The sequence below is a fragment of the Poecile atricapillus genome, unplaced genomic scaffold, assembly GCF_030490865.1.
Source record: "Poecile atricapillus isolate bPoeAtr1 unplaced genomic scaffold, bPoeAtr1.hap1 scaffold_276, whole genome shotgun sequence".
Taxonomy (NCBI): domain Eukaryota; kingdom Metazoa; phylum Chordata; class Aves; order Passeriformes; family Paridae; genus Poecile; species Poecile atricapillus.
This window is the reverse complement of record NW_026709078.1, coordinates 17,286-39,649: the sequence shown is the minus strand read 5'-3', so window position 1 is coordinate 39,649 and position 22,364 is coordinate 17,286. Positions and strand designations below refer to the sequence as shown.

The window sequence follows — 22,364 nt, the reverse complement described above, 5'->3', positions numbered from 1 at the left end:
AAAATCCCATTTTTTCCCCCCCAAATCCCATTTTTTTCCCCCCAAATCCCAGATTTTTCCCCCAAATCCCATATTTCCCCCCCCAAATCCCAATTTTTCCCCAAATCCCGGAATTTTTCCCCCCAAATCCCTGAATTTTCCCCAAATCCCGAACTTTTTTCCCACTTTTTCCACCCCCACCCCCCCCCCCAGGGGCCGCATTCCTCCCGAGCCGCCCCCGGGAATGCGGCCGGACAAAGGGACAAAGTGACAAAGGGACACAAAGGGACAAAAAGGGACAAAGGCCACCCTGTCCCCGTCCCCCTCACGTCCCTAAATGTCCCCTTTGAGGGTCCCCCCCCGCTCCCCGATCCCATTGGCCGCTTTTTGGGGGTGCAGCTGTCCCCGGGCCACCCTAAAACCCCTGGTGGCCACCGCTGTCGCCTCCGTGTCACCGCCACGATGTCCCCAAGGGCCACCCGCCACCTCCTCCTGCTGGCCGGGCTGGTGGCAGCGCTGGGTGAGCTTGGGGACAAGGGACGTGTCACCAGGGGGGGGCGGGGGGGGGGACAGGGGGGTTTGGGGTGACAGGGGTGACACCAAGGTGGGGACAACTGGGGGTTTGGGGTGACAGAGGTGTCACCAAGGTGGGGACAATTGGAGTGCCACCAAGGTGTCACCAAGCTGGGGACAGGGGGGTTGGGGTGACAGGGGTGTCACCTAGATGGGGACAACTGGGGGAGTGCCACCAAGGTGTCACCAAGCTGGGGACAGGGGGGTTGGGGTGACAGGGGTGTCACCAAGGTGGGGACAATTGGGGGAGTGCCACCAAGGTGTCACCAAGCTGGGGACAGGGGGGTTGGGGTGACAGGGGTGACACCAAGCTGGGGACAGGAGGGTTTGGGGTGACAGGGGTGACACCAAGGTGGGGACAATTGGAGTGCCACCAAGGTGTCACCAAGGTGGGGACAGGGGGGTTTGGGGGTCCCAGAGGTGTCACCAAGCTGGGGACAGGCGGGGGTGGCTTCAGGGCGGGTCCCAGAGGTGTCACCAAGGTGGGGACAGGAGGGTTTGGGGTGCCAGAGGTGTCACCAAGCTGGGGACGGGCAGGGGGTGGCTTCAAGGAGGGTCCCAGGGGTGTCACCAAGCTGGGGACAACTGGGGGTTTGGGGTCCCAGGGGTGACACCAAGCTGGGGACAATTGGAGTGCCACCAAGGTGTCACCAAGCTGGGGACAGGAGGGTTTGGGGTGACAGGGGTGTCACCAAGCTGGGGACAATTGGGGGAGTGCCACCAAGGTGTCACCAAGGTGGGGACAGGGGGGTTTGGGGTGACAGGGGTGTCACCAAGGTGGGGACAATTGGAGTGCCACCAAGGTGTCACCAAGGTGGGGACAGGAGAGCTTGGGGTGCCAGAGGTGTCACCAAGCTGGGGACGGGCAGGGGGTGGCTTCAAGGAGGGTCCCAGGGGTGTCACCAAGCTGGGGACAACTGGGGGTTTGGGGTCCCAGGGGTGACACCAAGCTGGGGACAATTGGAGTGCCACCAAGGTGTCACCAAGCTGGGGACAGGAGGGTTTGGGGTGACAGGGGTGTCACCAAGCTGGGGACAATTGGGGGAGTGCCACCAAGGTGTCACCAAGGTGGGGACAGGGGGGTTTGGGGTGACAGGGGTGTCACCAAGGTGGGGACAATTGGAGTGCCACCAAGGTGTCACCAAGCTGGGGACAGGAGGGTTTGGGGGGACAGAGGTGTCCCCAAGCTGGGGACAGGAGGGTTTGGGGTGACAGGGGTGTCACCAAGGTGGGGACAATTGGGGGAGTGCCACCAAGGTGTCACCAAGCTGGGGACAGGGGGGTTGGGGTGACAGGGGTGACACCAAGCTGGGGACAATTGGTGGAGTGCCAGGAGGGTCCCAGAGGTGTCACCAAGCTGGGGACAAGCGGGGGTGGCTGTCAGGAGGGTCCCAGAGGTGTCACCAAGCTGGGGACAACTGGGGGAGTGCCACCAAGGTGTCACCAAGCTGGGGACAGGGGGTTTGGGGGTCCCAGGGGTGTCACAAAGCTGGGGACAATTGGGGGAGTGCCAGGAGGGTCCCAGAAGCGTCACCAAGCTGGGGACAGGGGGGTTTGGGGTGACAGGGGTGACACCAAGGTGGGGACAGGAGGGTTTGGGGGTCCCAGAGGTGTCACCAGCCTGAGGACAGGAGGGGGTGGCTGTCAGGAGGGTCCTAGAGGTGTCACCAAGCTGGGGACAGGGGGGTTTGGGGTCCCCCAGGTGTCACCAAGGTGGGGACGGGAGGGTTTGGGGGTCCCAGAGGTGTCACCAAGGTGGGGACAATTGGGGGAATGCCACCAAGGTGTCACCAAGCTGGGGACAGGAGGGGTTGGGGTCCCAGAGGTGACACCAAGCTGGGGACAATTAGGGGAATGCCACCAAGGTGTCACCAAGCTGGGGATGGGGGTGCCAGGAGGGTCCCAGAGGTGTCACCAAGGTGGGGACAGGAGGGTTTGGGGGTGACAGAGGTGTCACCAAGGTGGGGACAATTGGAGTGCCACCAAGGTGTCACCAAGCTGGGGACAGGAGGGTTTGGGGGTCCCCGAGGTGTCACCAAGCTGGGGACAGGAGGGTTTGGGGGTCCCAGGGGTGACACCAAGCTGGGGACAATTGGGGGAGTGCCACCAAGGTGTCACCAAGGTGGGGACAGGACGGTTTGGGGGTCCCCGAGGTGTCACCAAGCTGAGGACAATTGGAGTGCCACCAAGGTGTCACCAAGGTGGGGACAGGACGGTTTGGGGGTCCCAGAGGTGTCACCAAGCTGGGGACAGGCGGGTTTGGGGTCCCAGAGGTGTCACCAAGGTGGGGACAGGAGGGTTTGGGGTGACAGGGGTGACACCAAGGTGGGGACAACTGGGGGAGTGCCACCAAGGTGTCACCAAGGTGGGGACAGGGGGGTTTGGGGGTCCCAGGGGTGTCACCAAGCTGGGGACAATTGGGGGAATGCCACCAAGGTGTCACCAAGCTGGGGATGGGGGTGCCAGGAGGGTCCCCGAGGTGTCACCAAGCTGGGGACAGGAGGGTTTGGGGTGACAGGGGTGTCACCAAGGTGGGGACAAGGCAGGGGAATGCCACCAAGGTGTCACCAGTCTGGGGACAGGGGGGTTTGGGGTCCCAGAGGTGTCACCAAGCTGGGGACAGGGGGGTTTGGGGTGACAGAGGTGTCACCAAGCTGGGGACAGGAGGGGGTGGCTGTCAGGAGGGTCCCAGAGGTGTCACCAGTCTGGTGACAGGAGGGTTTGGGGTCCCAGAGGTGTCACCAAGCTGGGGACAGTCGGGGGGGTGCCACACCCAGCCCTGACGGTGTCACCAGCGCACACAAAGTCCCATTGTCACCTCCCACCCGTGTCACCGGGCACAGGGACGCTGGGACACACCCGTGGGGACACCTCTGGAGCCACCCCCGGGGACACCGCGGCGGTGCCACCCCCCAATTGTCCCCTGAAGCCACCAGCGGTGCCACCTCTGCGGTGCCAGCACGCCGCTGTCCCCTGGAGCCACCACAGGGGACACCGCGGTGGTGCCACCCCCCCCCCCCGTCCCCAACTTGGTGACACCTCTGGGACCCCCCAAACCCTCCTGTCCCCAGCTTGGTGACACCTCTGGCACCCCAAACCCTCCTGTCCCCACCTTGGTGACACCTTGGTGGCACTCCCCCAATTGTCCCCAGCTTGGTGACACCTCTGGCACCCCCAAACCCTCCTGTCCCCTGAAGCCACCAGCTGTCCCCACCTCGGGGGTGCCACCACTCCGCTGTCCCCTGGAGCCACCAGCGGCGACACCGGGGCGGTGCCAGCACTCCGCTGTCCCCTGAAGCCACCAGCGGTGCCACAGCGGTGCCAGCACTCTGCTGTCCCCTGAAGCCACCAGCGGTGCCACAGTGGTGCCACCACGCCGCTGTCCCCAGCTTGGTGACACCTCGGGGACCCCCAAACCCTCCTGTCCCCTGGGGCCACCAGCGGTGCCACAGTGGTGCCACCACTCCGCTGTCCCCTGAAGCCACCAGCGGTGCCACCTCGGCGGTGCCACCACTCCGCTGTCCCCTGGGGCCACCAGCGGTGCCACCGGGGCGGTGCCACCACTCCGCTGTCCCCTGAAGCCACCAGCGGTGCCACAGTGGTGCCACCACGCCGCTGTCCCCAGCTTGGTGACACCTCTGGGACCCCAAACCCTCCTGTCCCCTGGGGCCACCAGCTGTCCCCACCTCTGCGGTGCCACCACTCCGCTGTCCCCAGCTTGGTGACACCTCTGACACCCCCAAACCCTCCTGTCCCCTGGGGCCACCAGCGGTGCCACCGGGGCGGTGCCACCACTCCGCTGTCCCCTGGAGCCACCAGGGGTGCCACAGCGGTGCCACCACGCCGCTGTCCCCTGAGGCCACCAGCTGTCCCCACCTCTGCGGTGCCATCACGCCGCTCGGTGGCAGCTCGGGGACAGTGTCGGGTGACACTGTGGTGACAGTGACGGCTCCGCTGTGTCACCAGGAGTGTCGCCGGTGTCCCCAATCCACGTGTACACGCAGCGCGAGGTTTATGGCACCGTGGGGTCCCGGGTCACCTTGTCCTGCAGCTTCTGGTCCAGCGAGTGGATCTCGGAGGACATCTCTGTCACCTGGCACTTCCAGGCCGAGGGATCCCGCGACAGCATCTCCGTGAGTGTCACCAGGGTGTCCCCAAGGTGTCACCAGGGTCACCAGGGTCACCAGGGTCACCAGGGTGTCCCCAGGGTCACCAGGGTCACCAGGGTCACCAGCCCCGATGTCCCCAAGGTGTCCCCAAGGTGTCCCCAGGGTCACCAGGGTCACCAGGGGGTCACCAGGGTCACCAGGGGGTCACCAGGGGGTCACCAGGGTCACCAGGGTGTCACCAGGGGGTCCCCAGGGTCACCAGGGTCACCAGGGGTCACCAGGGGGTCACCAGGGTCACCAGGGTGTCCCCAGGGTGTCACCAGGGGGTCACCAGGGGGTCACCAGGGTCACCAGGGTCACCAGGGGGTCATCAGGGGGTCACCAGGGTCACCAGGGTGTCCCCAGGGTGTCACCAGGGTGTCCCCAGGGTGTCACCAGGGTCACCAGGGTCACCAGGGTCCCCAACTTGTCACCAGGGTCACCAGCCCCGATGTCCCCAAGGTGTCCCCAGGGTCACCAGGGTCACCAGGGGGTCACCAGGGTCACCAGGGTGTCCCCAGGGTGTCACCAGGGGGTCACCAGGGGGTCACCAGGGTCACCAGGGGGTCACCAGGGTCACCAGGGTCACCAGGGTCACCAGGGGGTCACCAGGGGGTCACCAGTGTGTCCCCAGGGTCACCAGCCCCGATGTCCCCAAGGTGTCCCCAGGGTGTCCCCAGGGTCACCAGGGTCACCAGGGGGTCACCAGGGTCACCAGGGTCACCAGGGGGTCATCAGAGTCACCAGGGGGTCACCAGGGTCACCAGGGTGTCCCCAAGGTGTCCCCAGGGTCACCAGCCCCGATGTCCCCAAGGTGTCCCCAGGGTGTCCCCAGGGTCACCAGCCCCGGTGTCCCCACGTCTCTGTGCCTTCCCTGAGGGTGGCACTGGGGTGTCCCCAAGGTGTCCCCAGGGTGTCACCAGGGCGTCCCCAGGGTCACCAGCCCCGGTGTCCCCAGGGTGTCCCCAGGGTGTTCCCAGTGCCCACCGGGTCCCAGTCCCAGTAGTGTCCCCTTGCTCTGTGGTGGCATTGGGGTGTCCCCAGTGTCCCCAGGGTGTCCCCGGGGTGTCCTCAGGGTCACCAGGGTGTCCCCAGTGTCACCAGGGTGTCCCCAGTGTGCCCAGGGTGTCACCAGGGTGTCTACAGTGTCCCCAGGGTGTTCCCAGGGTGTCCCCAGTGTCCCCAGGGTCACCAGCCCCGGTGTCCCCAAGGTGTCCCCAGGGTGTCCCCAGTGTCACCAGCCCCGGTGTCCCCACGTCCCTGTGCCAGCAGGATGACTCCTTCCCTGAGGGTGGCACTGGGGTGTCCCCAAGGTATCCCCAAGGTATCCCCAGGGTGTCACCAGGGTGTCACCAGGGTCACCAGGGTCACCAGGGGGTCACCAGGGTCACCAGGGGGTCACCAGGGTCACCAGGGTCACCAGGGTCACCAGGGTGTCCCCAAGGTGTCCCCAGGGTCACCAGCCCCAGTGTCCCCAAGGTGTCCCCAGGGTGTCCCCAAGGTGTCCCCAGGGTGTTCCCAGGGTGTCCCCAGGGTCACCAGGGGGTCACCAGGGTCACCAGGGTGTCCCCAGGGTGTCCCCAAGGTGTCCCCAGCCCTGCTACCCCTTGGGTTCCAGCCCCAGCAGTGTTCCCGTGCTCTGTGGTGGCACTGGGGTGTCCCCAGGGTGTCACCAGGGTGTCCCCAGTGTGTCCCCAGGGTGTCCCCAGGGTCACCAGCCCCGGTGTCCCCACGTCCCTGTGCCAGCAGGACGGCTCCTTCACCAAGGTGTCCCCAAGGTGTCCCCAGTGGCCACCGGGTCCCAGTCCCAGCAGTGTCCCCGTGCCCTGTGGTGTCACCGGGATGTCCCCTCAGTGTCCCCTCAGTGTCCCCTCAATGTCCCCTCAATGTCCCCTCAGTGTCCCCACAGTGTCCCCACAGTGTCCCCTCAGTGTCCCCACAGTGTCCCCTCAATGTCCCCTCAGTGTCCCCTCAGTGTCCCTTTGCCCCAACACCCACCAGACCCCAGGGACACCCTCACACCACCACGGTGTCACCTTGGGGACACCTCCAGCTCCTCCCATCACCCCTGTCCCCAGGGACACCCTCACACCAGCACGGTGTCACCTTAGGGACACCTTCACACCACCACGGTGTCACCTTGGGGACACCTCACACCACCACGGTGTCACCTTGGGGACACCTCCAGCTCCTCCTGTCACCCACCAGACCCCAGGGACACCCTCACACCACCACGGTGTCACCTTGGGGACACCCTCACACCACCACGGTGTCACCTTGGGGACACCCTCACACCACCACGGTGTCACCCTGGGGACACCCTCACACCACCACGGTGTCACTTTGGGGACACCCTCAAACCACCATGATGTCACCCCAGGGACACCCTCACACCACCACGGTGTCACCCTGGGGACACCTCCAGCTCCTCCTGTCACCCCAGACCCCAGGGACACCCTCACACCAGCACGGTGCCACCCTGGGGACACCCTCACGCCACCACGGTGTCACCTTGGGGACACCTCCAGAACCCTCCTGTCACCCCTGTCCCCAGGGACACCCTCACACCACCACGGTGCCACCTTGGGGACACCTCCAGAACCCTCCCAACACCCACCAAACCCCAGGGACACCCTCACACCACCACGGTGTCACCTTGGGGACACCTCCAGCTCCTCCCAACACCCCTGTCCCCAGGGACACCCTCACACCACCACGGTGTCACCTTGGGGACACCTCCAGCTCCTCCTGTCACCCCAGACCCCAGGGACACCCTCACACCACCATGGTGTCACCTTGGGGACACCTCCAGCTCCTCCTGTCACCCACCAGACCCCAGGGACACCCTCACCCCACCATGGTGTCACCTTGGGGACACCTCCAGCTCCTCGCAACACCCCTGTCCCCAGGGACACCCTCACACCACCACGGTGTCACCTTGGGGACACCTCCAGAACCCTCCCAACACCCACCAAACCCCAGGGACACCCTCACACCACCACGATGTCACCTTGGGGACACCCTCACCCCACCACGGTGCCACCTTGGGGACACCCTCACACCACCACGGTGTCACCTTGGGGACACCTCCAGCTCCTCCCATCACTGTTGTCCCCAGGGACACCCTCACACCACCACGATGTCACCTTGGGGACACCCTCACACCAGCACGGTGTCACCTTGGGGACACCCTCACACCACCACGGTGTCACCTTGGGGACACCTCACACCACCACGGTGTCACGTTGGGGACACCACCAGAACCCTCCTGTCACCCACCAGACCCCAGGGACACCCTCACACCACCACGGTGTCACCTTGGGGACACCCTCACACCACCACGGTGTCACCCTGGGGACACCTCCAGCTCCTCCCAACACCCCTGTCCCCAGGGACACCCTCACACCACCACGGTGTCACCTTGGGGACACCTCCAGCTCCTCTTGTCACCCACCAGACCCCAGGGTCACCCTCACACCACCACGGTGTCACCTTGGGGACACCCTCACACCACCACGATGTCACCTTGGGGACACCTCACCCCACCACGGTGTCACCTTGGGGACACCTCCAGCTCCTCCTGTCACCCCCATCCCCTCCCCACCGCCACCACCCCCGCTGTCCCCGGTGCCACGCGGTGACGGTGACACCGCTGTCACCACGGGCAGATCTTCCACTTCGCCAAGGGCCAGCCCTACATCGATGACGTGGGGACGTTCAAGGAGCGCATGGAGTGGGTGGGGAACCCCCGGCGCAGGGACGGCTCCATCGTCATCCACAGCCTGGAGCCCAGCGACAACGGCACCTTCACCTGCGACGTCAAGAACCCGCCCGACATCGTGGGCAAGTCCTCGCAGGTCACCCTCTACGTGCTGGAGAAAGGTGAGGGTGGCCTGGTGACACCTGGCTGGGACAACGGGGGTGGGGGTGACACCGGGCTGGTGGCACCTGAGACGCCGTGGATGGGGGTGACACCGGGCTGGTGGCACCTGAGACGCCGTGGATGGGGGTGACACCGGGCTGGTGCCACCTGAGACGCCGTGGGTGGGGGTGACACTGGGCTGGTGCCACCTGCCTGGGACACCGGGGATGGGGGTGACACTGGGCTGGTGGCACCTGAGACACCGGGGGTGGAGGTGACACCGGGCTGGTGGCACCTGACTGAGACGCCAAGGATGGAGGTGACACCGGGCTGGTGGCACCTGAGACACCGGGGGTGGAGGTGACACTGGGCTGGTGGCACCTGGCTGAGACACCGGGGGTGGGGGTGACACCGGGCTGGTGGCACCTGAGACACCAGGGGTGGGGGTGACACCGGGCTGGTGGCACCTGACGCCGTGGGTGGGGGTGACACTGGGCTGGTGGCACCTGAGATGCCGGGGGTGGGGGTGACACCGGGCTGGTGGCACCTGACTGAGACACCGGGGATGGAGGTGACACTGGGCTGGTGGCACCTGAGACACCGGGGGTGGAGGTGACACTGGGCTGGTGCCACCTGCCTGAGACACCGGGGATGGGGGTGACACCGGGCTGGTGGCACCTGAGACACCGGGGATGGAGGTGACACTGGGCTGGTGCCACCTGGCTGAGCCCCCATGGATGGAGGTGACACCGGGCTGGTGGCACCTGAGACACCGGGGGTGGAGGTGACACTGGGCTGGTGGCACCTGAGACACCGGGGATGGAGGTGACACCGGGCTGGTGGCACCTGAGACACCGGGGGTGGAGGTGACACCGGGCTGGTGCCACCTGGCTGGGACACCGGGGGTGGGGGTGACACCGGGCTGGTGGCACCTGCCTGAGACCCATTGGTGGCACCTGTGTGTGGCTCTGTGGGTAGAGGTGACACCGGGCTGGTGGCACCTGGCTGAGCCCCACTGGTGACACCTGGCTGGGACACCGGGGATGGGGGTGACACCAGGCTGGTGGCACCTGACTGAGACCATGGGGATGGAGGTGACACTGGGCTGGTGGCATCTATCTGAGCCCCACTGGTGTCACCTGGCTGAGACCCCATGGATGGAGGTGACACCGGGCTGGTGGCACCTGACTGAGACACCGGGGGTGGGGGTGACACCAGGCTGGTGGCACCTGGCTGAGACCCTGTGGGTGGGGGTGACACCGGGCTGGTGGCACCTGAGACACTGGGGATGGAGGTGACACTGGGCTGGTGGCACCTGGCTGAGACCCCGGGGATAGAGGTGACACTGGGCTGGTGGCACCTGGCTGAGACACCGGGTGTGGAGGTGACACCGGGCTGGTGTCACCTCTCTGAGCCCCATTGGTGTCACCTCTCTGAGCCTCTGTGGGTAGAGGTGACACCGGGCTGGTGCCACCTGCCTGAGACACCGGGGATGGGGGTGACACCGGGCTGGTGGCACCTGAGACACCGGGGATGGGGGTGACACCGGGCTGGTGGCACCTGAGATGCTGGGGATGGAGGTGACACCGGGCTGGTGGCACCTGAGACACCGGGGATGGAGGTGACACCGGGCTGGTGGCACCTTCCCGAGCCTCTTTGGACAGAGGTGACACCGGGCTGGTGGCACCTGGCTGAGCCCCCATGGATGGAGGTGACACCGGGCTGGTGGCACTTGCCTGAGCCCCACTGGTGTCACCTCCCTGCACCCCCACTGGTGACAGTGACACTTCCAGCAGGGTGACACTGGGGGGTGACACAGGGGGTGACACAGGAGGGTGACACAGGAGGGTGACACCGGGGGGGTGACACAGGGAGGTGACACCGGAGAGTGACACCGTCCCCCTGTCCCCATGCCCTGGGGGGTGTGTGACACCGGGAGGGTGACACCGGGGTGTGACACCGAGTGTGACACAGAGGGGTGACACAGGAGAGTGACACAGGGGTGTGACACAGGGAGGTGACACAGGGGTGTGACACCGAGTGTGACACAGGGAGGTGACACTGTCCCCCTGTCCCCATGCCCTGGGGGGGTGTGACACAGGGTTGTGACACCGAGTGTGACACAGGGAGGTGACACAGGGGTGTGACACAGGGGTGTGACACAGGGGTGTGACACCGAGTGTGACACAGGGGGGTGACACAGGGGTGACACCGAGTGTGACACAGGGAGGTGACACTGTCCCCCTGTCCCCTTGCCCTGGGGGGGGTGTGACACAGGGGGGTGACACAGAGGGTGACACAGGGGGGTGACACCGAGTGTGACACAGGGGGGTGACACCGTCCCCCTGTCCCCATGCCCTGGGGGGTGTGTGACACTGGGAGGGTGACACCGGGGTGTGACACCGAGTGTGACACAGGGATGTGACACCGAGTGTGACACAGGGGGGTGACACAGGGGTGTGACACCGAGTGTGACACAGGGGGGTGACACAGGAGAGTGACACAGGAGAGTGACACAGGGAGGTGACACAGGGGTGTGACACCGAGTGTGACACAGGGAGGTGACACTGTCCCCCTGTCCCCATGCCCTGGGGGGGGTGTGACACAGGGGGGTGACACAGGGGGGTGACACAGGAGGGTGACACCAGGGTGTGACACCGAGGGTGACACAGGGGGGTGACACCGAGTGTGACACAGGGTTGTGACACAGGGGGTGACACAGGGGTGACACCAGGGTGTGACACCGAGTGTGACACAGGGGTGTGACACAGGGTTGTGACACCGAGTGTGACACAGGGAGGTGACACCGTCCCCCTGTCCCCATGCCCTGGGGGGGTGTGACACAGGGGGGTGACACAGGGGGTGACACAGGGGTGTGACACAGGGTTGTGACACCGAGTGTGACACAGGGTTGTGACACCGAGTGTGACACAGGGAGGTGACACCGTCCCCCTGTCCCCCCAGTCCCCACCCGTTACGGTGTCGTGCTGGGCTCTGTCATCGCCGGTGTCCTGCTGTTGGTGGCCGCGCTGGTGGCCCTGGTTTACATCACCCGCTACTGCTGGCAACGGCGCCAGGCGGTCCTGCAGCGGCGGCTGAGGTGAGCCCAGACCCCCACCCAAATCCCACCCGAATCCCACCCAAATTCCACCCAAATCCCACCCAGACCCCACCCAAATCCCACCCGAATCCCCTCCCCAAATCCCACCCAAATCCCACCCAAATCCCACCCAGACCCTCCCCAAATCCCACCCAAATCCCACCCGAATCCCACCCGAATCCCACCCAAATCCCACCCAAATCCCACCCAGACCCCTCCCCAAATCCCCACCCAAATCCCACCCAAATCCCACCCGAATCTCACCCGAATCCCACCCGAATCCCACCCAAATCCCCACCCAGACCCCTCCCCAAATCCCACCCAAATCTCACCCAAATCCCACCCAAATCCCACCCAAATCCCACCCCAAATCCCCACCCAAATCCCACCCAAATCCCACCCAGACCCCTCCCCAAATCCCACCCAGACCCCTCCCCAAATCCCACCCAAATCCCACCCAAATTTCACCTTTTTATGCCTTTTTCACCCCAAAATACAAACAACCGCAGCGCCATGGAGAAGGGGAAGCTGCAGCGCTCGGGCAAGGACGGCTCCAAGCGCGGCCGCCAGGTGAGCGCGGGGACACTGGGGACACTGGGGACACTGGGGATACTGGGGACATTGGGGACACTGGGGACACGGGGGACACTGGGGACACGGGGGACACTGGGGACACGGGGGACACTGGGGATACTGGGGACACGGGGGACACTGGGGGACACGGGGGACACTGGGGACACTGGGGACACTGGGGACACTGGGGACACGGGGGACACGGGGGGCTGTCCTCCCTGTCCCCTCTGTCCCCTCTGTCCCCTCTGTCCCCTCTGTCCCCTCTGTCCCCCCTCTCCCCGCTGTCCCCCGCTGTCCCCAGGGGCGGGAGGTGACACCCCCTGTCCCCTCTGTCCCCCCTGTCCCCTCTGTCCCCCCTGTCCCCGCTGTCCCCGCTGTCCCCGCTGTCCCCGCTGTCCCCGTTGTCACCGGGGCCGGGAGGTGAAGCCCCCCTGTCCCCGCTGTCCCCAGGGGCGGGAGGTGACACCCCCTGTCCCCCCTGTCCCCGCTGTCCCCAGAGGCGGGAGGTGACACCCCCTGTCCCCGCTGTCCCCGCTGTCCCCAGGGGCAGGAGGTGACACCCCTGTCCCCGCTGTCCCCCCTGTCCCCTCTGTCCCCTCTGTCCCCGCTGTCCCCATGGACGGGAGGTGACACCCCTGTCCCCCCTGTCCCCGCTGTCCCCCCTGTCCCCGCTGTCCCCATGGACGTAAGGTGACATCCCCTGTCCCCAGTGTCCCCATGGACGGGAGGTGCCACCCCCTGTCCCCGCTGTCCCCCCTGTCCCCCCTGTCCCCGCTGTCCCCAGGGACGGAAGGTGACACCCTCTGTCCCCCCTGTCCCCGCTGTCCCCAGGGGCGGGAGGTGACACCTCCTGTCCCCGCTGTCCCCAGTGTCCCCAGGGGCGGGAGGTGACACCCCCTGTCCCCTCTGTCCCCCCTGTCCCCCCTGTCCCCGCTGTCCCCGCTGTCCCCATGGACGGGAGGTGACACCCCTGTCCCCTCTGTCCCCTCTGTCCCCTCTGTCCCCGCTGTCCCCAGGGGCAGGAGGTGACACCCCCTGTCCCCGCTGTCCCCAGGGACGGAAGGTGACACCCCCTGTCCCTCTGTCCCCTCTGTCCCCCCTGTCCCCGCTGTCCCCTCTGTCCCCGCAGGCCCCCGTGCTCTACGCCATGCTGGACCACGGCCGCAGCGCCAAGAAAGCCAAGGGCGACCCCCGCAAGGACAAGAAATAGCGGTTGGAGGGCAGGGAGGGACCCCCGGGGCCGGGGCTGGGTCAGGGGGACCCCCGGCCCCCCAAAATCATCATGACCATCGAGATGGAGCTGCGGGGGGACCCCCAGGCCGGACCCCCGCCCGCCGCCCGCTCCCCGAGCCGGGGCAGCCTCAAGAGCGCCCTGCTGAGCGTCATCAAACCCAACTCGGGGGGCTCCTGAGGGACCCCCACCCCTGTTCTGTCCCTCCCGGCTGGGGGGCTCCTGAGGGACCCCCACCCACCCTGTCCTGTCCTGTTCTGTCCCCCCGGCTCGGGGGGCTCCTGAGGGACCCCCACCCACCCACCCTGTTCTGTCCCTCCCAACTCGGGGGGCTCCTGAGGGACCCCCACCCCTGTTCTGTACCCCCGGCTCGGGGGGCTCCTGAGGGACCCCCACCCTGTCCTGTCACCCCCGGCTCGGGGGGCTCCTGAGGGACCCCCACCCCTGTTCTGTCCCTCCCGGCTCGGGGGGCTCCTGAGGGACCCCCACCCTGTTCTGTCCTGTTCTGTCCCCCCGGCTCGGGGGGCTCCTGAGGGACCCCCACCCCTGTCCTGTCCCCCCAAATCGGGGGGCTCCTGAGGGACCCCCACCCTGTCCTGTCCCCCCCGCCTCGGGGGGCTCCTGAGGGACCCCCACCCACCCTGTCCTGTCCCCCCCGTCCTGTCCCTCCCAATTCGGGGGGCTCCTGAGGGACCCCCACCCCTGTTCTGTCCCCCCGGCTCGGGGGGCTCCTGAGGGACCCCCACCCACCCTGTTCTGTACCCCCGGCTCGGGGGGCTCCTGAAGGACCCCCAGCCCTGTTCTGTCACCCCAGCTCGGGGGGCTCCTGAGGGACCCCCACCCCTGTTCTGTCCCTCCCAACTCGGGGGGCACCTGAGGGACCCCCACCCACCCTGTCCTGTCCCTCCCAATTCGGGGGGCTCCTGAAGGACCCCCACCCTGTCCTGTCCTGTCCCCCCAACTCGGGGGGCTCCTGAGGGACCCCCACCCCTGTCCTGTCACCCCGGTTCGGGGGGCTCCTGAGGGACCCCCACCCACCCCATCCTGTCCCCCCAGCTCGGGGGGCTCCTGAGGGACCCCCACCCCTGTCCTGTCACCCCGGCTCGGGGGGCTCCTGAGGGACCCCCACCCACCCTGTCCTGTCACCCCGGCTCGGGGGGCTCCTGAGGGACCCCCACCCACCCACCCTGTCCTGTCACCCCGGCTCGGGGGGCTCCTGAGGGACCCCCACCCACCCTGTCCCCCCCGGCTCGGGGGGCTCCTGAGGGACCCCCACCCCTGTTCTGTACCCCCGGCTCGGGGGGCTCCTGAGGGACCCCCACCCCTGTCCTGTCACCCCGGCTCGGGGGGCTCCTGAGGGACCCCCACCCCTGTTCTGTACCCCCAGCTCGGGGGGCTCCTGAGGGACCCCCACCCTGTCCTGTCCCCCCAATTCGGGGGGCTCCTGAGGGACCCCCACCCTGTCCTGTCACCCCCGGCTCGGGGGGCTCCTGAGGGACCCCCACCCACCCACCCTGTCCTGTCCCTCCCAACTCGGGGGGCTCCTGAGGGACCCCCACCCACCCCATCCTGTCCCCCCCGGCTCGGGGGGCTCCTGAGGGACCCCCACCCAACCTGTCCCTCCCAATTTGGGGGGCTCCTGAAGGACCCCCAGCCCTGTTCTGTCCCCCCGGTTCGGGGGGCTCCTGAGGGACCCCCACCCACCCTGTCCCTCCCAACTCGGGGGGCTCCTGAGGGACCCCCACCCCTGTCCTGTCACCCCAACTCGGGGGGCTCCTGATGGACCCCCACCCACCCTGTCCTGCCCCTCCCGGCCCGGGACCCGGCGAGGAGCGGGGTGTGGTCCTCGCCTCGTGTCCCCCGGCCCCCAGGACAGCGTTGGGGACACCCCCGGGTCCCCCCCGCGCCCCCCGGGACCCTCTCGGTGTCTCCCCCCGCCCAGCCCCGGGCGCGGAGGGAATTTCTCCTTCGGAACGCACAAAAAATCAGCGGATTTGGGGTCGGTCCCCCCCTTCCCCGGGGATTTGCGGGGTCCCCATGGGGCCGTGTCCCCTCCCCGATCTCGGGGGGCTTCATCCTCCTCCCCCCACCCCAATTTTTGCTCCTTTTCTGCCCTTTTTCTCCTCTCTCCCCGCGACCGACCCCAAATGACGTCGCAGGGCGACCCCCGCCCCATCCCCATTAACCCCCCCCACACCCCATAACCCCCCCAGGACCCCCCCAAAAACCGCCCGGAGCCCCGAGGAGGGGGCGAGGCTGCGGCCGGGCTGGGGGGAGCCGCACGCCCCCCACTCCCACCCCCCCCAAAAAAAACCCCATTTTTCTACTCCCTGTCCCTTGTCCCCTCCCTGTCCCTTGTCCCCTCCCTGTCCCCGTGGTGCCATTAATAAAACTGACATCTCCGGGAGCCCCGGACGCTTGGAATTGAGGTTCCCACAAGGAAATCAGGGACGGAGCGGCCCCCGGTGCCCCCCCGGTGCCCCCCCGGTGCCCCCCGGGATTTTTGGCCTTTCCCTAATAAGTCCTCGCAGCCCGACCCCGCCGAGTCCCTCGGGCCCTGCCCCGGCCGCTGTTTTTCTTTCCAAGGAGCTATTTCTGCGTTCCTGGGCATTCCTGGGCTCTACGAACCCCTCGAACTCGGCTGAGAACAGCCCCAAACCCGGCTGAGAATCCCCAAAAACCCGGCTGAGAATCCCCCCCAAAACCCGGCTGTGAACTCCCCCAAACTCGGCTGAGAATCCCCAAAAACCCGGCTGAGAATCCCCCAAAACCCGGCTGAGAATCCCCCCCAAAACCCGGCTGAGAATCCCCCAAAACCCGGCTGAGAATCCCCAAAAACCCGGCTGAGAATCCCCCCCAAACCCGGCTGAGAATCCCCCCCAAAACCTGGCTGTGAACTCCCCCAAACCCGGCTGAGAATCCCCCCCAACCCGGCTGAGAATCCCCCAAACCCGGCTGAGAATCCCCAAAACCCGGCTGAGAATCCCCCAAACCCGGCTGAGAATCCCCCAAAACCCGGCTGAGAATCCCCCAAACCCGGCTGAGAATCCCCCCCAAACCCGGCTGAGAATCCCCCAAACCCGGCTGAGAATCCCCCAAACCCGGCTGAGAATCCCCAAAACCCGGCTGAGAATCCGCCACAAAATCCGGCTGCAAATCTCCCAAACGTGGCTGAGAATCCCCCAAAACCCGGCTGAGAATCCCCCCCAAACCTGGCTCCGAACTCCCCAAAAATCCAGCTGCGAACCTCCCCAAAATCCATCTGCAAATCCCCCCAAAATCTATCTGCAAATCCCCCAAATCCGGCCTCAAAGTCTCCCAAAATCCGGCTGTGAACCCCCCCAAAATCCGGCTCCAAACACCCCAAAATCCAGCTGTGAGCCCCCCAAAATCTATCTGCAAATTCCCCCCAAATCCGGCTGCGAACCCCCCAAAATCCAGCTGTGAACCCCCCCAAACCCGATGGCAAAAGCCTCAAAATCCAGCTGCAAACACCCCAAAATCCAGCTGTGAACCCCCCCAAAATCCAGCTGTGAACCCCCAAAATCCAGCTGTGAACCCCCCAAAATCCAGCTGCAAACACCCCAAAATCCAGCTGTGAACCCCCCCAAAATCCAGCTGTGAACCCCCAAAATCCAGCTGTGAACCCCCCCAAAATCCAGCTGTGAACCCCCCAAAATCCAGCTGTGAACCCCCCAAATCCAGCTGTGAACCCCCCAAATTCCCCCGAGCCCCCAGACCGCCACCACCCTCCTCTTCCTCACGATTTATTTACAGGAAAATTGGGAATTCCCGTGGAAAATGGGGAATTCTCGTGGAAAATGGGGAAATTCTCGTGGAAAATGGGGGATTCTTGTGGAAAATGGGAAAATTTTCATGGAAAATGGGAAAATTCTTGTGGAAAATGGGGAAATTCTCGTGGAAAATGGGAAAATTCTCATGGATAATGGGGATTTCTCGTGGAAAATTGGGAATTCTCGTGGAAAATGGGGAAATTCTCGTGGAAAATGGGGAATTCCTGTGGAAAATGGGGAATTCCTGTGGAAAATGGGGAATTCTTGTGGAAAATGGGGAAATTCTCGTGGAAAATGGGGAAATTCTCGTGGAAAATGGGGAAATTCTCGTGGAAAATGGGGAAATTCTCGTGGAAAATTGGGAATTCTCGTGGAAAATGGGGGATTCTCGTGGAAAATGGGAAAATTCTCGTGGAAAATGGGGAAATTCTCGTGGAAAATGGGAAAATTCTCATGGATAATGGGGATTTCTCATGGAAAATTGGGAATTCTCGTGGAAAATGGGGGATTCCTGTGGAAAATGGGGGATTCCCATGGAAAATGGGGGGACGGGGGGGGGTCCCCAGGAGTGTTGGGGGTCTCGGGACCCCCCCTCAGGGCCCCGGCTCCTTTTTCCGCCTCTGGAATTTTCGGAATTTCTCCTGGATGGCGAGAGCCGCGCGCTCCGTCTCGGGCGCGCTCAGGTCGATGTCGATCTCCTCCTCCTCCTCTTCCTCCTCCTTCTTGGGGTCACCGGCCTTGGCTGGCGGGGGGGGGACATGGGACATCCTTGGGGACAGCCTGGGACCCCCAGACTCACCCTGGGGACACCCTGGGGACACTCTGGGGACAAGGGACAGCCTGGGACCCCCAGACTCACCCTGGGGACACTGAGGGGACACCCTGGGGACAAGGGACAGCCTGGGACCCCCAAATTCACCTCGGGGACACCCTGGGGACACCCTGGGGACACCCTGGGGACAAGGGACAGCCTGGCACCCCCAGACTCACCCTGGGGACACTGAGGGGACACCCTGGGGACACCCTGGGGACAAGGGACAGCCTGGGGACAAGGGACAGCCTGGGACCCCCAAATTCACCACGGGGACACCCAGGGGACACCCTGGGGACAAGGGACAGCCTGGGGACAAGGGACAGCCTGGGACCCCCAAATTCACCACGGGGACACCCAGGGGACACCCTGGGGACAAGGGACAGCCTGGGGACAAGGGACAGCCTGGGACCCCCAAATTCACCACGGGGACACCCAGGGGACACCCTGGGGACAAGGGACAGCCTGGCACCCCCAGACTCACCCTGGGGACACCCCGGGGGACACCCCGACAGCTCCGAGGGGACAGGGGAAGGACAGAGCAGGTCCCCAAATCCACCCAGGTGCCACCCCTGCCCCGCAAGGACGGGGACACGGACGGGGACAGAGTGAGACCAGGAGGGGACAGCGGGGACAGCGGGGACAGAGGGGACAGAGGGGACAGCGGGGACAGAGGGACAGAGGGGACAGAGGGGACAGCGGGGACAGAGGGACAGAGGGACAGAGGGACAGAGGGACAGAGGGGACAGAGGGGACAGAGCGGGGACAGAGGGGACAGAGGGACAGAGGGGACAGAGGGGACAGAGGGGACAGAGGGGACAGCGGGACAGAGGGACAGAGGGACAGAGGGGACAGAGCGGGGACAGAGAGGGGACAGAGAGGACAGAGGGGACAGAGAGGGGACAGAGAGGGGACAGAGGGGACAGAGGGACAGAGAGGGGACAGAGGGGACAGAGGGGACAGAGGGGACAGAGGGGACAGAGGGGACAGAGAGGGGACAGAGGGGACACTCGGGGACACTCGGGGACACTCGGGGACACTCAGCCCCCCCGTGCCGGGGGTCCTCACCTGGCTGCTGCCCACCGGGGGTCTCCGCCGCGGAGGGGGGGTCATGGGGGCTGCTCTGAGAGGAGAGGGGGGTCCGGGAGGAAACGGGAGGTGACACCGGTGTCACCAAACTGTCCCCGGGTGTCCCCCGGTGTCCCCCGGTGTCACCAAACTGTCCCCGGGTGTCCCCCGGTGTCACCAAACTGTCCCCGTGCTCCCCGCACCCTCCGCCCCATCCCCGCTCCTGGCTCCGTCTGTCCGTGTGTGTCGGGACCCCCCCGGTGTCCCCGGTGTCCCCGGTGTCCCCCGATGTCCCCCGGTGTCCCCAGTGTCCCCGGTGTCCCCAGTGTCCCACAGTGTCCCCGGTGTCCCCGCTGTCCCCCGGTGTCCCCAGTGTCCCACAGTGTCCCACAGTGTCCCCCGGTGTCCCCCGGTGTCCCCCGGTGTCCCCAAACTGTCCCCGGTGTCCCCAGGTGTCCCCCGGAGCCCCCGGTGTCCCCCGGTGTCCCCCGGTGTCCCCGGTGTCCCCCGCTGTCCCCGATGTCCCCCGGTGTCCCCCGCTGTCCCCGATGTCCCCTGGTGTCTCACAGTGTCCCCCAGTGTCCCCAGACTGTCCCGGTGTCCCCACCTCGCTCATCCCACTGTCACTGTCGCTGTCCCTGTCGCTGTCGCTGTCACTGTCGCTGTCCCTGTCGCTCCCGCTGTCGCTGTCACTGTCGCTGTCGCTGTCCCTGTCCCTGTCCCTGTCCCTGTCGCTGTCGCTGTCGCTGTCGCTGTCGCTGTGGGTCCGGCGCTGCCGCCGCCGCTTTTATAGGGGCGATGTTTGATTGACAGCCGAGAGCAGCCAATGGGGAGCGGGGGTGGGACCGGCAGGGACACGCCCACTGGGGTGGCTTCAACCCCCCCCCCCCTCCGGGCCAGGCGCGATGGACCCGGGGGGACACGGGGGGACATTGGGGACACTGGGGACATTGGGGACATTGGGGGGACATTGGGGGACATTGGGGACACTGGGGACATTGGGGACACGGGGGGACACGGGGGGACATTGGGGACACTGGGGACATTGGGGACATTGGGGACATTGGGGGACACTGGGGATATTGGGGACACTGGGGACATTGGGGACATTGGGGACATTGGGGACATTGGGGGGACACTGGGGGGACATTGGGGCATTGGGGGGCACTGGGGATATTGGGGACATTGGGGACATTGGGGACATTGGGGGGACATTGGGGACATTGGGGACATTGGGGACATTGGGGATATTGGGGACATTGGGGGGACATTGGGGATATTGAGGGACATTGGGGACATTGGGGGACATTGGGGACACTGGGGACATTGGGGACACTGGGGGACATTGGGGATATTGAGGGACATTGGGGACATTGGGGGACATTGGGGACATTGGGGACAGTGGGGACATTGGGGACATTGGGGACATTGGGGACACTGGGGGACAGTGGGGACATTGGGGACATTGAGGGACATTGGGGACATTGGGGGACATTGGGGGACATTGGGGACATTGGGGACATTGGGGACATTGGGGGACATTGGGGACACTGGGGACATTGGGGGGACATTGGGGACATTGGGGACATTGGGGACATTGGGGACATTGGGGACAGTGGGGGACATTGGGGATATTGGGGACATTGGGGACATTGGGGACATTGGGGGGACATTGGGGACACTGGGGGACACGGGGGGACATTGAGGGACATTGGGGACATTGAGGGACATTGGGGACATTGGGGATATTGGGGACATTGAGGGGCATTGGGGACATTGAGGGACATTGGGGACATTGGGGGGACATTGGGGACATTGGGGACATTGGGGGACATTGGGGACATTGGGGATATTGGGGACATTGGGGACATTGGGGACATTGGGGACATTGAGGGACATTGGGGACATTGGGGATATTGGGGACATTTGGGATATTGGGGACATTGGGGACATTGGGGGGACATTGGGGACACTGGGGACATTGGGGACACTGGGGGACATTGGGGATATTGAGGGACATTGGGGACATTGGGGACATTGAGGGACATTGGGGGACATTGGGGACAGTGGGGGACATTGGGGACACTGGGGGACATTGGGGATATTGAGGGACATTGGGGACATTGGGGACATTGGGGACATTGGGGACATTGGGAACATTGGGGGGCACTGGGGATATTGGGGACATTGGGGGGACATTGGGGACATTGGGGACACTGGGGGACATTGGGGACATTGGGGACATTGAGGGACATTGGGGACATTGGGGGGCACTGGGGATATTGGGGACATTGGGGACATTGGGGACATTGGGGACATTGGGGATATTGGGGACATTGGGGACATTGGGGACACTGGGGGGCATTGGGGACATTGGGGACATTGAGGGAGTGGCACAGGGGACACGAGGGGACACAGGGGAGTGTGGGGACAGCAGGGTGACCGTGAGCCCCCCTAGTGCCACCCTCCTGCTGGGGGTGACACCTGGGGACAGGGTTGGGGACACTGCCACTCCCCCCGGTGACAGCTCCTGTGGGGACAGCGGTGACAGCACGGCCACCACCGCGTCCCCTCCGGGCTCTGCCGGTGCCACCCTCAGCACGCGGGTGTGACATTCCGGCTGTCGCCTGTCCCCACGGCGTGTCCCCTCTGCTTCTGTCTGTCCCCCGCCTGTCCCCGTGTCCCTCTGTCCCCCACAGCTGCCACACCTGTCCCCTCCTGTCCCCTTCGGTCCCCTCCTGTCCCTCCCCAGGTGCCACCTGTCCCCTCCTGTCCCCACCTGTCCCCTCCTGTCCCCTCCTTTCCCCTCCTGTCCCCTCCTGTCCCCTTCCCCAGGTGCCACCTGTCCCCTCCTGTCCCCTCCTGTCCCCTCCTTTCCCCTCCTGTACCCTCCTGTCCCGCCCCAGGTGCCACCTGTCCCCTCCTGTCCCCGCCCAGGTGCCACCTGTCCCCTCCTGTCCCCTTCCCCAGGTGCCACCTGTCCCCTCCTGTCCCCTCCCTCAGGTGTCACATGTCCCCCCCTCCCCATGCTCTGTCCCCTCCTGTCCCCCCCAGGTGCCACCTGTCCCCACCTGTCCCCTCCTGTCCCCTCCTGTCCCCTTCCCCAGGTGCCACCTGTCCCCTCCTGTCCCCTCTGTCCCCTCCCGCCCCGCGCTTTGTCCCCTCCTGTCCCCCCCAGGTGCCTCCTGTCCCCCCCCGTCCCCTCCTGTCTCCCCCCAAGTGCCT

General features: G+C 65.6%; 1 protein-coding gene and 2 long non-coding RNA genes across 3 annotated transcripts; 2 read left to right on the top strand and 1 right to left on the bottom strand.

Annotated features, from left to right (window-relative positions):
* Positions 1 to 336: 336 nt before the first annotated feature.
* On the top strand, positions 337 to 13,664 carry LOC131574375 (myelin protein P0-like). The gene is given in 6 exon segments (XM_058828825.1): positions 337 to 499; positions 4,519 to 4,685; positions 8,369 to 8,582; positions 11,527 to 11,662; positions 12,172 to 12,232; positions 13,365 to 13,664. Coding segments are annotated over 6 exon segments (918 nt in total). The 5' UTR covers positions 337 to 441; the 3' UTR covers positions 13,647 to 13,664.
* On the top strand, positions 5,655 to 5,930 carry LOC131574377 (uncharacterized). The gene is made up of 3 exons (XR_009276494.1): positions 5,655 to 5,670; positions 5,776 to 5,878; positions 5,912 to 5,930. It is a non-coding gene; the product is annotated as an uncharacterized LOC131574377 (long non-coding RNA).
* Positions 13,665 to 21,750: 8,086 nt separating the features above from the next.
* LOC131574376 (uncharacterized) lies at positions 21,751 to 22,184 on the bottom strand. Its single transcript, XR_009276493.1, has 2 exons — positions 22,084 to 22,184; positions 21,751 to 21,877 (listed from the first exon to the last, which is right to left on the bottom strand). It is a non-coding gene; the product is annotated as an uncharacterized LOC131574376 (long non-coding RNA).
* Positions 22,185 to 22,364: the final 180 nt, after the last annotated feature.